Below are 15,273 nucleotides of genomic sequence, written 5' to 3' on the forward strand. Positions count from 1 at the left end.
ACAATTAGCGAACGGGCTGCCGGGCACCCAGCAATGCACAGCACCCAGCCCGGGCCAGGGCCACCCGCCGGGGTGGGTACCGCTGCCGTGGAGCCCTCGGCATCTCCGGGTCCGGGGTGCGTCCCTCCTCCCGGCAGTCGGGGTGCCACGGGGTAAGAGGGGGCAGAGGCGGCCTCGCCATCCCCTGCCCGATGTGCTGCTGTGGGCGTGGGGGCTTAACATGTGGGGTCTGCCCGCGGGGGGCGGTGGAGGGGAGCAGCCCCGCGTGCTCCGCAGCCCCACGCCTTCCCCACTCGCGGCGCGCTGCGGCGGCGGCGGCGGCGGGGCTGTGCCGGGGGGTGCCGCCTGTCCCCCGTTCCCCCACCCCACCCCAGCACGGCGGCGGGTCGGTTTGCAAAGGAGCCGGCGGCCGGCGGAGCGGGGCCGGCCGCAGCAGCCCGCGGCTCGGGGCCGGTCCCCCCCCGCCCCCCCAGCGCTCCGGGCGGGGCGGGCGGCGCCGCTGTAACCCGAGCGCACCCCTACAAAGTGCCCGCGCCCGCCGCGGCGGCGGCAGAGCGGGGCCGGAGCGAAGCCGGAGCCGGAGCCGGAGCCAGCCCCAGCCCGGAGCCGTCCCGAGCCCTGCCCGCCATGGGGCCGCGCTGCGGGGCGCGGCGGCGCTGAGCCCGCTGGCCCCCGGACTTTGCCCGGGCCCTCGCCGCGCTGCGCGGGCGGCTCCGCCGAGGGAGCCCGTCACCGCCGGTAACGCCGCCGCCCGCGACCCCCGCCCTCGGGCGACCCCTTTAGCCTTGGGACCCCCCCCCAGGGACCCCCTCCCTGGACACCGGCCCCCCCCCCCCGCCCCGGGACCCCTCCCTCCCTGGGATCCCCCTCACCCTGGGACCCCCCAGCCCCTGCAGCCCCCCCCCGTGCCCGGTTAACATCTCCCGGCGCCTTGGCCAGGCTGCGGCTGGCCGGAGGGGTCGGGTCCCTGCACCTAACCGGGATCCCCCCACCCATGTCCCCCCCCCGAGCCGTCGAGGGGGGCTGGAAGGGGTTTCACCCTGCTCAGGGCCCCCCCGTGCTCTGCCTGCCCTCCGTGCGCACCCACCCTCGGCTCGGGGGACCCCGCCCCACCGCCCCGCGGCACCCCGGGCCCCGGGGACCAGCCACCCCCTCCCTGCCGGCGGATCCCTGCCTGGCCCGGGCAGCGCGGGGGAGGGAGCTGCCTGCCCCGCTCCGCTCACCCTGGCCCTGCCTGTCTCGCAGGGTGGGAGCCGCCGCGCCGGAGGGGCCTGGAAGATGCGGCCCCTCTTGCAGGTCCTGGTGGGGCTGCTGCTGGCGGCTGCTGCCCAGGGCAGGGCGATGGAGCCAGGTACGGCTGCGGGGGTCGAAGGGGGCTTGGGGGCGGTGGGATGGGGGTCCTGCTCTCTGAACGCCGGCCCCCAGCTGGACAGTGAGCTCCTGGGGCTGGGGGTGCCGGGTGCTGGTCCTGGGCAAGCAGCCCCACAGCTCTGGCTACGGCGCTGGGCTGGTGGGAGCTGGGGGCACCCGTCTGGCTGGGGCAGGGCACGGAGGTCCGGCATCTCCATCACCGGGCAAGGAGGTGTGGAGGCTGGAAGGAGCAGGGTGGCTCCAGAAAGGCTGTCCCTGTGCTACGGGGGCTCATCTTGCTTGGTGGACATGTGCGGCAGGATGGTGTGAACGCTGTGGGCTGTGGCAGTTGTCTGTGGCTCGGTGGCAAGTGCGAACACCCTAGAGGTGCGGGTGGTCGGTGCCTGTCGGTGGTGGGTACAGGAGGAGCACATGTCCCAGGGGAGCAGAGGCCCACCTACACCACATCCCCCCCTGTGATGGCCATGCAGAGCGCTGGGGACACACACGTGTGTCCCCAGGCCCCCCCCTGAGGCAGTCAGGCTGTGGTGGGTATTGCTGAGCTGGCAGTTGGGTTGTTTCTACCTTCCATGTGCACATGCCTGCTGCCGGCCATCGGCAGGCAGGGCACCACTGCCCAGCCCGGGCATCACTGGGGCCAGCCAGGGCTGGGGGTCCCGGCCATGCTTGGGGCGTGTGGAGGTCCAATGTGGGTGGCCAGTAGGGTTTGCCACCCATGTTCCGTGCTGCATTCGGTGACTCAGGACAGCCTCGGGCACCCTGCACCCCTCGAAGTGGCCCCTGTGGAAGGATGGTGGCATGCGTGGCCTTGGACGGGAACACGCCACTGGGGAAGCCGCGTCCTTGTGCACCAGGGCAGAGTCCAGCCCTCGCCTGCCTCCAGGGCGGCAGAGCCGGGCACCGGGCCGTGCCGCACCACATGCTCGCTACACCGGGGTGGGCGTGTGGCCGGGTCCTGCCATTGGGGAGGGGTGAGCATGGGGCCAGGCACTCACAGCGTCTCTTCAGAGGTGTTTGAGAGCCCACTGCTGGAGTCAGAAGAGGAACATCTCCTGCTGGACCCGGGCAACGCATTGAAGCTGTACTGTGACGCCAACCAGAGCGGTGCCAGTGTGGTCTGGTACAAGGAGTCCCGGCCGCTCGTCCCGGGGGGTCGCATCCATCTCCGGCAGAGCCTGCTGGAGATTTCAGAGGTCGCCTACGAGGACTCAGGGCTCTATGTGTGCCGGGCGCGGGGGACTGGGGACATCCTGCGCAACTTCACCATCTCCGTTGTAGGTAGGAGCCTCTGCAGCGCCCAGCTCTCCGCCCCAGGGCAGCAAGGCAGCTGCTGCCTGCCGGTCCTGCAGGCAGGGATGTCCCTGTCAACCCCAGCCCTGCAGGCAGGGATGTCCCTCTCCAACAATCTTCCATTGCAGACTCACTGGCGTCTGGTGACGATGATGAAGACAGTGATGGGGACGGTCCCCACAGAGACCGAAATGAGGAGGCCGTTTATGTGCACAGAGGTCAGTGCCGGTCTGGGCAGGAGAGGGCATCTGGGGCAGGCCCAGGAGCACGGGTCCCTGCCTGCCCCCAGATGAGGCCGTTTGGGGCAGGGCCTCACATGGGACACTGTGGCCTCATGCTCACAGCACGAGCGGCTGGGAGCAGCTCCGGCAGCCTCCGTGCTGCCCCTTGCTTCCCTCCCACTGTACGTCCTGTGTCTCCCCAGCTCCTTACTGGACTCACCCACACCGGATGGACAAGAAGCTGTATGCAGTCCCCGCGGGGAACACGGTGAAGTTTCGTTGCCCAGCCTCAGGTAGCCCCAGCCCCAGCATCCGCTGGTTCAAGAATGGGCGTGAGTTCCGGGGGGAGCACCGCATTGGGGGCATCCGGGTAAGTGCCAGGGCTCCCCACTGCAGCCTCCCCTCCTGGGGTCTGGTCCCCCATCATGCCTCGCCACCTTACCTTCCCCCTCTGCAGCTCCGGCACCAGCACTGGAGCCTGGTGATGGAGAGCGTGGTGCCCTCCGACCGTGGCAACTACACCTGCCTGGTGGAGAACAGGTTTGGCAGCATCCACTACAGCTACCTCCTGGACGTGCTGGGTGAGGGCTCCTCGGCGCGGCACTGGTCCTGGCTCCCTGCTCCCCCTGCACCTGGCAGAGGGGTTGTGATCACGGGGGAGGGGGCAGAGGAGCCTCTGCTTGTGTCCTCTCTGCTGGCGCAGCCCGTGTGTCCCTCGTACCCAAGGGACGTGGGGATGAATACCAGACTCGGGTTGCACTGGTCTGCTGTAGGACTGGGGAAGGGCTCTCCGTGGGTTCACAGTGGGCAGAGGGAGGCAGAAAGGAGCCCAAGCTCTGGGCCATCGTGTCGGTGACACCGCTCTGCTCTCCTCTGCGCAGAGAGGTCCCCGCACAGGCCCATCTTGCAGGCTGGGCTGCCCGCCAACACCACAGCCCTGGTGGGCAGCGACGTGGAGTTCTTCTGCAAGGTCTACAGCGATGCCCAGCCCCACATCCAGTGGCTGAAGCACATTGAGGTGAACGGCAGCAGCTATGGTCCCGATGGGGTCCCCTACGTGCAAGTGCTCAAGGTAATAAGAGCTGGAAGTACCCGGGTCCCAGATGCCCACCTCAAAGTGGTGACAGGGGGTGCACAGAGCCCCCCAAGGAGGAGGAGGGATGCTGACCATCCATGCCTCTCCCTGGCAGACTGCAGATATAAACAGCTCCGAGGTGGAGGTGCTGTACCTGCGCAATGTCTCCGTGGAGGATGCTGGCGAGTACACCTGCCTGGCAGGGAACTCCATCGGCCTCTCCTACCAGTCTGCTTGGCTCACCGTGCTGCCGGGTAGGGCTGGGGGTCCTGGGGTGGGAGCTGGAACCCCCAACACGCAGGGACCATGGCTCAGGCCGACTCATTCGCTCCCTCTAGAAGAGGAGCTGGTGCGGGAAGCTGAGGCCCCTGAGGCCAAGTACACGGACATCATCATCTACACCTCGGGCTCTCTGGCTGTGGCCATGGCCGCCATCATCGTGGTGCTGTGCCGGATGCAGACTCAGTCAAGCAAGCAGCCCCTGGAGCCCATGGCAGTCCACAAGCTCTCCAAATTCCCGCTCATCCGACAGGTGGGTGTTGAGCTGGAGCCCTGGGGGCGCAGGGGGACCTTGGTGACCAACTGGCTCCGCGAGTGTCACCTGCGCCCACCACACCTTACCCTGCTGCCAGCCTTGGGGCTGCCCTCCCCACTGCCTCCTGCAGCTCCCTCGCCCACTTGCTCCGAGTGAGGGTCTCTGTGCAGCACTGTTGGGTCTCTGTTTGGCCCCGGAGCACAGGGTGGGATGGCTGAGGTCCCTTGGGCTCTCTCTGCAGTTCTCCCTGGACTCCAGCTCCTCTGGGAAGTCCAGCACGTCCCTGATGCGCGTCACTCGTCTCTCCTCCAGCTGCGCCCCGATGCTGGCTGGGGTCATGGAGCTGGACCTGCCCCTCGATGCCAAGTGGGAGTTCCCCCGAGACAAGTACGGTGCTGGGTGGCGTGGGGCAGGTCTGGGGCTGGGGTCTGCTCTCCCCAGCCACCCCGGGGACAGCAGCACGCGGGTGATGGACGGGGAGGTCTCCAGCCATCACCAGACACCTCAGCACCGCTGTACCCCAGGGTGCTGGGGCTCGGCTCGGACCAGAGAGGGGCAGCAACATTGCCTCTGCCCCTTGGGGTCCGGCCATGCGGTGGCAGGGAGTGGGCCATCCCTGCAGTCCCTCATGGTTCTGTCCGTCCCTGCCAGGCTGGTACTGGGCAAGCCCCTGGGGGAAGGCTGCTTTGGCCAGGTGGTGCGGGCAGAGGCTTACGGCATTGACAGAGACCGGCCAGACAGAGCTGTCACCGTGGCTGTGAAAATGCTGAAAGGTAATGGTTCCCCTGCCAGTGTCCCAGGCACAGAGGTGGCATCAGTGCCAGGCTGTGGTGCCGCCCCTGCTGGCGTGGTGACATGGCCCTCCTTCCCCAGACAACGCCACGGACAAGGACCTGGCTGACCTCATATCCGAGATGGAGATGATGAAGCTCATGGACAAGCACAAGAACATCATTAACCTCCTGGGAGTCTGCACGCAGGATGGTGAGGGGGCTGTGCAAGCAGGCAGGGCTCGGGCAGGGCATGGGCATGGAGCGGGAGCAGAGGATGGGGCCGTTGGGGACAGTGGCAGGCAGGATGCTGGGGTGGGACAGGGCAGGGCAGGGGCTGAGCGGAGTGGACACCCTTCCCAGGACCGCTGTACGTGATTGTGGAGTTTGCTGCGAAGGGCAACCTGCGCGAGTACCTCCGTGCCCGCCGCCCCCCGACACCCGACTACGCTTTTGACGTCACGGCAATGCCCGAGGAGCAGCTCTCTTTCAAGGACCTGGTCTCCTGTGTCTACCAGGTGGCCCGCGGCATGGAGTACCTGGAGTCCAAACGGGTAGGGCTGACACAGCCTGCGTGGGCTGCCTGTACTCGGCACAGCCCAGGGCGAGGCAAGGTGTTGATGAAGGAGCTATATCCCCCCACTGTCCCCTCTCTGAGTGGAGAGAGGGAGCCCAGCCCCTTCCCCTGGGCTGCCCAGAACCTCTCAGCCACATCCAGCAAAGCTCAGGGCAGTATCTCCCCAAAAATGTGGGGCTTAAAGCCTGACCCACCTCCTGGGTGTCCCCACCCGCACTGCAACTGTCACTGCAGCCAGCCCAGTGGCGGGGTGGCCCCACCACTGCAGAGGTGCTGGGGGGCCAGCGTGGGGGATGCGTGGGAAGGGAGTGGTGGCTCTGCGTGAAAGGAGGGGATGGAGGGGATGCACGGAGCTGGAGCCACCATCTCACACCCCTTGCGGGCGACACTCCCCTCCGGCAGTGCATCCACCGTGACCTGGCTGCCCGCAACGTGCTGGTCACAGCAGAGAGCGTGATGAAGATTGCCGACTTTGGCTTGGCCAGGGATGTCCATGACATTGACTACTACAAGAAAACCAGCAATGTGAGTGGGGGTCCTGGGAAAGGGGGGTGGGGGGAAAATGATACAGGGACCCCCAGCCAGGGCTGAGCAGCGGGTTTGCTCCCATAGGGTCGCTTGCCAGTGAAGTGGATGGCACCTGAGGCCCTGTTCGACCGCGTCTACACCCACCAGAGTGATGTGTGAGTCCCAGGGCCACTGGGGCGGAGGATGCCGTCGGGTGTGGGACAAGGATGCCATCGGGTGTGGGACAAGGATGCCGTCGGGTGTGGGACGAAGCAGCGCCATGGGGTTATGCACAAACTGGAGAGTCTCCATGAGTAGGACAGGGATATGCCACAGGGACAGCAGCAGCAGGGCACATCTTCCCCGGGGGTGATGCCACCTTCCCCCATGGCACCGCAGGGTGTGGTGGGGTGAGCCGGGGCCCCGCCTGCCCGGGGAGGGTCCTTGGACGTGGCTGACTCCCCTTTGCCGCACATGATCCCAGGTGGTCCTTCGGGATCCTCATGTGGGAGATCTTCACGCTGGGGGGCTCCCCCTACCCCGGCATCCCCGTTGAGGAGCTCTTCAAGCTGCTGAAGGAGGGGCATCGCATGGACCGGCCGTCCAACTGCACCCATGAGCTGTGAGTACTGGCCAGGCGGGGCGGGCAGGGGGCACGGTGAGACCCCGCTAACACACCCTCACCCCCCCCCTCAGGTATATGCTGATGCGGGAGTGCTGGCACGCCGTGCCCTCGCAGCGCCCCACCTTCAAGCAGCTCGTGGAGGGGCTGGACAAGATCCTGGCGGCGGTTTCGGAAGAGGTGAGCGGTGGGGGTCCAGCGGGTGGCAGGGCAGGCGGCGCGGGCACTGACGGCACCGTTGCTGACGGCGCTGGCTCTCCCTGCAGTACCTGGACCTCTCCATGCCCTTCGAGCAGTACTCGCCCTCCTGCGAGGACACCGCCAGCTCCTGCTCCTCCGACGACTCCGTCTTCACCCACGACCCGCTGCCGCTGGCTCCCCGCCTCTTCTCCTACCCCAGCGTGAGGACTTAAGGGTGGGCAGGGAAGGGCAATGCTGAGGGCACCTCCTCTCTTGCGGGGAGCGGGTCCAGGTTCCCGCAGGTTCTCTGCTTTGCCCGGTGTGAGCAGTGGGCGGGCAGGGCCCCAAGCCGCAGCACTGGGGCAGGGTGTCCCTCTTTCCAGGCTCTATTTTGGCACTGAGCCTTCAGTCATGGCCGAGACCTGCCTGGCACTGCAGGGCAGCGGGAGCCAGAGTCTCTCTGGGGTGGGCACTGCCCAGGATGCCCATGGCATCACCCAGGGAGCTGGGCTTTAGCCAGTGCTTTGGCGAAGTGTCTCTGGGCGGGAGCCCCGCTGCCTGCTGTGCTCCCGCTGCCTCTGTACATAGCCATAGAGATGAATATTTATGTATGTGAAATACCGACCTGATAAATTATTTTTTTGGAATACACCCCAGCGCAGTTTCTGGGCCGCTCCTGGGGGGGCAAAGGGCCCAGCCGAGCTGGGAAGGTGGGTCGGGGGCTGCCTCTTTGTTGCCTCCTCGCTGCCTCCTCGCCCCAGCCAGTGCCGGGGCTTGCGAGTGCTGCTGGGGGACATGGAGGCAGTGCCACAGGTGCAGGAAGCAATGTCCCCACTCCCGCGCCTCCAGGCGCGCTCCAGCACAAAGCACCCTCGCATCTGTTCCCCATTAGCCGCTGCTGCGCTAAGCCACCGTGAACTCTGCTACCAGCATCGCCCTGAAACCGATCCCCCAACTGCCACGGGCTCCCAGGCTGGGAAAGCGCTCTGGGGCCAGGCCCTGTGCGCTGGGACCCCCCACAGCCCCCCCCTGCCTGGGCCGGCCCTGGAACACCAGATAAAAGTGAGTTATGGGCTCTGCACTGCCTCCCTGGAGCTCCAGCACCCCTGGGAGCACAGGTTAGGGGCCTCCAGCCCCAAGCCCCGCTCTCCGGTGCCTGCGTTGCCCCCGCCTTGCCCCACAGTGCCTGGCTCTGCTGGGAGCGTGGGCAGGGGGGCTGCAGCTGTCTTGCCCCCTCCTGCCAGCCTGTTCCCTGGGTCTAGGGTTTCATCCAGGGCTGGGCTTTGCCGGCCGTTAGCCCTGGGATCTTGTTTCCTCCTCCAGCTCCCAGCTGCACTCGCATCCCCCCAGCCTGGAAGCTGGCTCTCTGGCACAGCCTGCCCCAAACCGGCCCGAGGGGAGGGGGGCTGGCAGCAGATATGGGGCAGGACGTGGGCCTGGGGCAGCTGGAAAGGGGATCCTTTGGTCCTGCCCACTGCTGCGAGGGCACGGGGGTCTGGGCTCTTCAGGGATGTGGCTTGCAGCTGCCCTTGTACAGGGCTCAGCTCAGCCATGGGCGCAGCGCCTGCCATGCATTGCATGCGCTAGGGAGCCTGGCGGCTTGCAAAGCCATCCCGGCGCCCCCTCCTCATCGCAGCCCCTCGCAGGGCTGCTGGGGGGAGCCCAGCCCCACCGGCATGGTGCAGCCTCCATTCCCAGCCCTGCTCCTCTCTCCATTGGGTACGAACCCCCTGCTCCGGCATGGCAGGCGGAGGCGGACAGCCCACCGGCAGGTGTGAAACCTGCCCATCCCGGCAGCCTGCCTGCCCGGGAAGGATCCCAGCTGTCCACTAATGTGCCAGAACCAATGCATTTTGCACAGCCCTGAAAGGGGCATTCACATGCCGGAGGGCAAACTGCCCAAGCTGCCCACGGGGGCTGCCAGGCTCCTGGCTGGGACCAGGGGTAAACACGAGTGGGTGCGTGGGGAGGGGGTTGAGCCCCTGGGGGCTGTGCCCGGCTTGGCCACACCTCGCTCCAGACTGGGGTTTCTGTGCTGGGGGGCAGCACGGGGGGCAGGCAGTGCCCCATGCCCAGCATGGTTTGCCCGGCATGGTTTGCACAGCCTTTGCTTGCTGGGCACTGCCCTTTTCCTGGAAAACAAGGCCACAGCCAATTTCAAAGGGGAAGGTGGAGGTGGTCTTGATAGTCCTCAACTCCAGGTGGGGGGACACAAAGGGACATGGTAAGCGGGGACCTACCACGCCCTGCCATGGCCTCACTTTGTCCCCACTCACTTAATGAGTGTGCCGTGGGTGCAGGCAGCATGTGGGTGCAGGCAGCACATGGGTGCGTGCAGCACATGGGTGCAGGCAGTGCCTTGTCCCCACAGCCCAGCCTACACCAGCCCAGCCCAGCAATGCTTTTGGGGTCCTAGCAGTGCCCAGCACTGTACCCACCTGCCTGCCCTGGCACAGGAGGCTGGTCCTCACCCCAACACTGGGCACCCGTGCATCCCCCAGAGCTGAGCAGCGGGTGCTGGTGGGCTGTGCCGCAGCCAGCTCTGCCGGGCCTGGGGCACCCGGGGCCGTGGCCAAGCAGGGAGGCAGCCCAGGGCGTCCTGCAGCCCCACGACAACTGGAGGCGGTTTTTATTGTTTAACATTCCTGGTATTTTCTGTCAGGGCTGAACCAATTGTCCTTAATCCGCCAGGCTCTGCTGGCCAAACAAGTGTGGCTGAGCCACCGGCATCCTGTCCCCACGAACAGGCCCCTTTTGTGAGGGGGATTTAGCATGTAGCCCAGTAAATCCTGCTGGTTTCCTGAGGCAGCGTTCCCACACACCACACACCCCCCACACACACCTGCCCCCCAGCCTCCGGGCCCTGGCATCGCTCCCCTGCCCAGCCGTGCCTGCGGGCACCCTGCCTGCCCCAGCCCCAGGGCCAGGTACCCACTGACCGGCCAGAACCTGCCCACTCAGGGGCTGCGCGTTCTCCCACACATTGTTGGGATGTGACTGTGGGTCCCCGCGGGACATGGGGTGTCAGTGGGGCTGAGGAGCTTCCCAGCCACCCCCCTGCACTGCTCGTCCTGGGCAGGATGCTGTATTCCTGGGAGGGTGCTGAGTCGTGAGGGGATGCTGTGATCCTCGGGGAGATGCTGTGGTCCTTGGGGAGGGCATGCTGCAGTCCTAGGGGATGCTGCAGTCCTAGGGGAAAGCTGTGATCTGGGGGGAATGCTGAGTCCTGGGAGGATGCTGAATTCTGGGGGGAATGCTGAGTCCTGGGAGGATGCTGAATTCTGGGGGGATGCTAAGCCCTAGGGGAGATGGCTCTGGTCTGAGGGGGGGATGCCGAGTCCTGGGGGAGATGCTCTGGTCCTGATGGATATGTCTGTGGTCCTGGGGGGGGATGCTGAGTCCTGGGGGACACACAGTGCCCCAGGGGCAGGACACTGGCTGGTTCCTCATTCCAGCTGCCGGGATGTGGCTCCCAGCCCGTCTCCGGGAGATGCCTTTGCTTAACGACTCTGTTGTGGGGCCAGGAGCTGCTGTTGTCTTTTTTCCCCAAAACAAAGGCAACAGGATTTTATCTCCGGGGAGAATCTGGCTTTTGTGAGATGCAGAAAGCCTCTGCCCCCGGGCAGGGGGGGATGAGGCTGGGGGGGCTGAAAAGCACCAGGCCTCCCTTCCCACACCTGGCACTGCCCCTCTGCCTGCTCCTGCCTGCCGTACACCATGTCCTTGTCCCATGCCTGTGCCCCATGTGCATCACCGGTGCCCAGGCAGCGAAGGGGAGGGAAGAGCCCCCATGGGCCAGTGGGCAGGGAAAGGGGGCCCATGGACACCCACCCACACGTGAGGGCACCCCGTGCTTCTTCCCGGGCACAGGCTGAGGCAGGGGCCTGTCCTCTCCCATGGAGAGATCTGAACACCAGCAGTTCCTGCATCCTTGGACACTGCACACACACAGATGTAGGCACACACCCAACCCCCCACCCCCCGTCCCTGTCTGCGCACCCCCCCACCCATGCACAAGCCCCTTCACATACACCTTCCCATGCACATACACACACGCCCATGTATGCACACTTGCACCACCCTGCGCGCACACATGCGTGCACACACACAGACACAGACACCCCCCTGCACACACACCTCAGGCACCCCCCCATGCACAGAAACTCACTCCCCCACCCCATGCATGCATCCACCCCCCCAGCCACGCACACACACTACATCCCACGCATAACCCCCATGCACACCTCTTCCACGCACACACATCCCCATGCACATGTACACCACCCCCTGCCCCCTACACCCCCGTTCACACACGCACAGCCATGCACACCCCTTCATGCACACCCCCCCCCCATACAAGCCCCTTCATGCACCCCCCCCATGCACCCCCCCATGCACACCTGGGCTCTCTCCCTGCACCAGGCAGAGCTGAGCCGCCAGCCCCAGCACTGGCTGTGGGCCCCGTGCTCCAGCCAGGGAGGCCAAGTTGGGCGTCCCAGCGAGGGTGGGGGGCTGCCCCGCCGCGGCCCCCTCTCCAGCGCGCAGCGCTCTGTGCTCGCCCGGCGGCGGGCGGGCGGCGGGGGAAGCCGGGCTGCGAGCCCCATCTCCTGGCCAGCGGGAGCAGCTCTGCACAGGGCGTGCAGAACTGGGACCGGACGGGCAGCCCCCCCCGCTACACACTCACGCCTTTTCTGCTGGTGACAGTGGCCTTTGCGGCAGGCCAGCCCTGGGACTGTGCTGGAGGGGTGACAAACTCGGCTGGGAAAAATGGTCTGTGGCATGGGGACGTATCCTGGCTCTGCTCTCTCCATCCCATCTCCCTCGCAGATGGATGGGGCTGCGAGTGGGGCAGGGCAGGGGATTCGGGCTGCAGAGCTGTACCATGTCCCGATGTGGATCCCGCTTGTACCCACTCAGGGTGACGGAGCCCAGCATGGGGAGGGCACCCCATGGGCACGGGAGCCTGGCGAAGCTGCCTCTACCTTGGGTGGATGGAGCAAAGCCCAGTGAGGGCTCAGCCTCGCTGCCCGGGACTGGGGCCCTGTACACCCCCTCAGCTGGAGATGGGGGGGGCAGCATGTCTGCCTGAGGGCTGGGGGAGCAGGGAAGTCCCTGAGAGTGGCTGCAGCACCCAGCCGGGCTCCCTGGACCCTGGACCCTCGGGGACTATCCCCATGCTGCACATGGCTGCTGAGGTGACAGGTCTCCAGTCAGCCCCAGACCAGCAACAGCTCTTTCACACAGAGCAGAGAGGCTGAGCAGTGGTGGCTCCTGTCCCCACCAGCTTGTGGGGGGGGTCCTGCCCCCCACCCACTGCCCTTGTGTGTCCCGGGGCTGCTCCTGCCCTGCCTGTCCTTGAGCTGCCCCCTCAAGGTTTCGGGGGGGCCATGGGAGCAGCAAAGCAGGGGGGCTGCGGAGTGGGGGACCTGGGGGGCCGGGGTCACCCCGGCACAGGGAGCAGACCCCCGCCCCAGCGAGGAAAACCCCAGGGCTGCCCCTGCGGGCAGACGTGGGCAGCCCCGCCCGCCTGCCAGCGCTGAGCTGCGGGCACGGTGCTACCGCTGCTGCCGGCACAGAGCCGGGCTGAGCCCCGCCGGCTGCCCCGGCTCTCCACCGCTCCATCCCCAGCGGTCTGAAGCCCCGCAAGCCGCTTCCCGGGGGAAAGGGGCCCCCCGGCAAACCCTCCGGGCAGGATGCTCTCCTCTCCTCTCCTCCTCTGCTTCCTTCCTCTCCCCCGGCCGGGCCAGCCCTCCCCCTGCCCGCCGCAGCTCCTTAACCCTTTCGCCCACGCTCCCGGCCATGCGCCAGCCCCACGGCCGCGGCTCCCAGCCGCCCTCCCCCGCCCTTTGTGCAGGGCCCCGGGGCCGCTCCCCGCGGCCGCGCTCCCCACGGCCCCGCCCGCCATCCTCCCGGGCCCCCGCAGTGCCCGAGTGTCTGCCGGGGGTCGGACAGCCGCGGCCGGGGGCAGCTCGCAGCTCGCCCAGACTGCCCACGGCTCCCACGGGACCCGCGTGGCTCATAGCTCCCTGCGAGCTGCGGTCTGGGGCTGCCGGCCGGCCGTGACCCCCCCCATCTCCCCCCGGGGAGAGCAAGCGGGAGTCCCCCCCCAAGCACGGGGCCATGCTTCCTTCTGCGTCGCTGCGGCGGCAGGGAGCGGCCATGGCGGGAGCCGGGGCCGTGCGTCGGGAGCCATGCACCCGCTGCCGAGCGGGGGGACGGGGCTGCTCCCGTGGGGGGACCATGTCGGGCTGTGCACGGGGACCGGGGCCTCCAGACGGAACCCGCAGTGCCGTGCGGCTCCGCGGCCACCGGCCTGACCGGCTGCGGAGGCCCCAGCATGCTCTGGGAAGCTGAGCTGGGCCGGGGGGCGAGCCCGGCCACGGGGCGGGGGGGCTCGCAGGCGAAGCCCGGCAGTGGGGAGACCTCCCCGCGAGGCCGCTGGCCGCCCGTTGCTCCCTGCCACAGCCCGCAGACAAAGCCCCGCATGGCGGCGGCAGGGCCGGCCCGTGCTGCCCGCTGTGCCGCACATCCGGGCAGGAGCGCGGCGGCGGCGGCGGCCGGGGTGCCATTTGCCTGCTCCTCTGCCGGAAGCGGGGGGCCGGGGAAAGGCCCTTCCTGCGGGTGCTGGCCGCGGCGCGGGGAGAGGTGACACAGCAGACGGGGAGTGCGTCTGAGGGCGTCCCACCGCCCCCACCCCGCTCCTCCCTACACCAGTAACCACAGGGCTGCAGGGAGCACCCCCGGGATCACCGTGGGGCCCACTGGGGAGGGCTCCTCCGGTGCCCTGACACTGCTGGCAGGGATGTGCTGGGGGGGCAGTCGATGTGCCTGGGGGTGCCCTGAGCCACCTGGGCACTACTGCCCAGGTGGCACAGCCCCTGCCCACCACTGTCCCAACGGGGCTGTGCTGTTCCACAAGCCCACGAGCAGAGGGCTCAGCCCCCTGCGGTGGCACCCAAGGGAGACCAGGCCGGGCACGGGGCCAGTGCCCAGGCTGGGGTGTGCCCTGCCTGCAGTCCTGCCCCTCCCTGCCCAGCCAGCGTAAGGGGGCGAATCAGCCCCGTGTGGGAGGCTGGTGACGGTTGGGGGCCAGGTTAGGGCCAGTCCTAAACCTCCCCCCAGGTCAGCCCTCACTCGCTGGGTCTCCCGCACTAGGCTATGGGGAGACACGGGGCGCTCCTGCCCTGCACAGGGCCCTGCCCGCCCCCAGGGGGTTATAAATAAACCATTAGCTTTATTTTGGGAACGTGGCGGAAACGTGTGTGGCAGGTTGCTCCAAAGAGAAAGGAGGAAAGTTGGCTGCCAGGCCCCGGCCTGGGCGTGCCAGGGTGCGGCTGCTGCAGCCGGAGTCAATCCTGGGGAGACAGGCTGTGCTGGAGGTGTTTCCCTGTTTGGGGAGAAACAGAGGGACCCCAGCCATGCCGGGGACTGCCCCATCCCTGCCCAGGCAGGGAGGACCTCATGGATGCTAGGCCTCGGTGCTGAGTTTGTGCAGCACCAGGCAGTGCGGTCCCAGCTCCCATTTGCTGCCGCAGCACATGGGCACCGAGCAAGATGGCCCGTGGTGTGTTGGGTGCCACTGGCCGAGCTCCGGGCTGGGACGTCGGAGGTAGAAACATGTCACGAGCAAAACCTCTGACCGTGGCGCTTCCTGCCGAGTCACCCCACCCTCCGTGGGTGCGCTGGAGCGGCACGAGACTGAACGTGGCAGTGTCTCCACTGTGGCAGCACACCCGTGGGAGGACAATGGGTCGGGGACCTTGGTGTGGCCCCTTTGGGGCAGGTGCTGGGGAGGAATGGTTGCCCCATCGCCAGCTGCACCCGGGTAGGGCCAAAGGGGCGGCGGGGAAGCCGGGAGCCCTCGGAGGAGCTGCCAACGTGGGCAGGCAGGGAGGAGGCAGGGCGCAGGGCTGCCCGCGGGTCGGATCCCATTGCCCCGCTGAGGTGCCACCCCGCAGCCGCTACAGGATGGTGTTTTCGGCAGGGGAAGGCTGCACGCCGGCGGGGCAGCAGGGGCCGGGCAGCGGGCGCTGCCTGCCTGAGTGTGCAGAGAGGCTGCTCCGGGGCCCCTGCCCGGCGGGGGGGAGCGCGGCGCCAGCTCGGCCGGGGGCGCCCGCACGGCCGG

At 67.7% G+C, this 15,273-nt stretch overlaps 1 protein-coding gene across 2 annotated transcripts; it reads left to right on the forward strand.

Moving 5' to 3' along the window:
* The first annotated feature begins 1,278 nt into the window (after nt 1-1,278).
* Nucleotides 1,279-7,381, forward strand: FGFR4 (fibroblast growth factor receptor 4). 2 transcript variants are annotated; one of them, XM_059825518.1, is made up of 17 exons: nt 1,279-1,351; nt 2,380-2,649; nt 2,790-2,879; nt 3,086-3,252; nt 3,340-3,463; nt 3,764-3,954; nt 4,073-4,211; nt 4,296-4,489; nt 4,734-4,879; nt 5,144-5,265; nt 5,366-5,476; nt 5,626-5,816; nt 6,242-6,364; nt 6,452-6,522; nt 6,831-6,968; nt 7,043-7,148; nt 7,235-7,381. In XM_059825518.1, exons 1-17 carry the CDS (start codon nt 1,279-1,281, stop codon nt 7,379-7,381), a joined length of 2,403 nt encoding a protein of 800 aa, XP_059681501.1. The 2 variants fall into 2 exon arrangements, with proteins under 2 accessions (XP_059681501.1, XP_059681502.1); XM_059825519.1 differs by lacking the exon at nt 2,380-2,649.
* Nucleotides 7,382-15,273: the final 7,892 nt, after the last annotated feature.

This window comes from Gavia stellata, chromosome 16 (genome assembly GCF_030936135.1).
Source record: "Gavia stellata isolate bGavSte3 chromosome 16, bGavSte3.hap2, whole genome shotgun sequence".
NCBI classification, from domain to species: domain Eukaryota; kingdom Metazoa; phylum Chordata; class Aves; order Gaviiformes; family Gaviidae; genus Gavia; species Gavia stellata.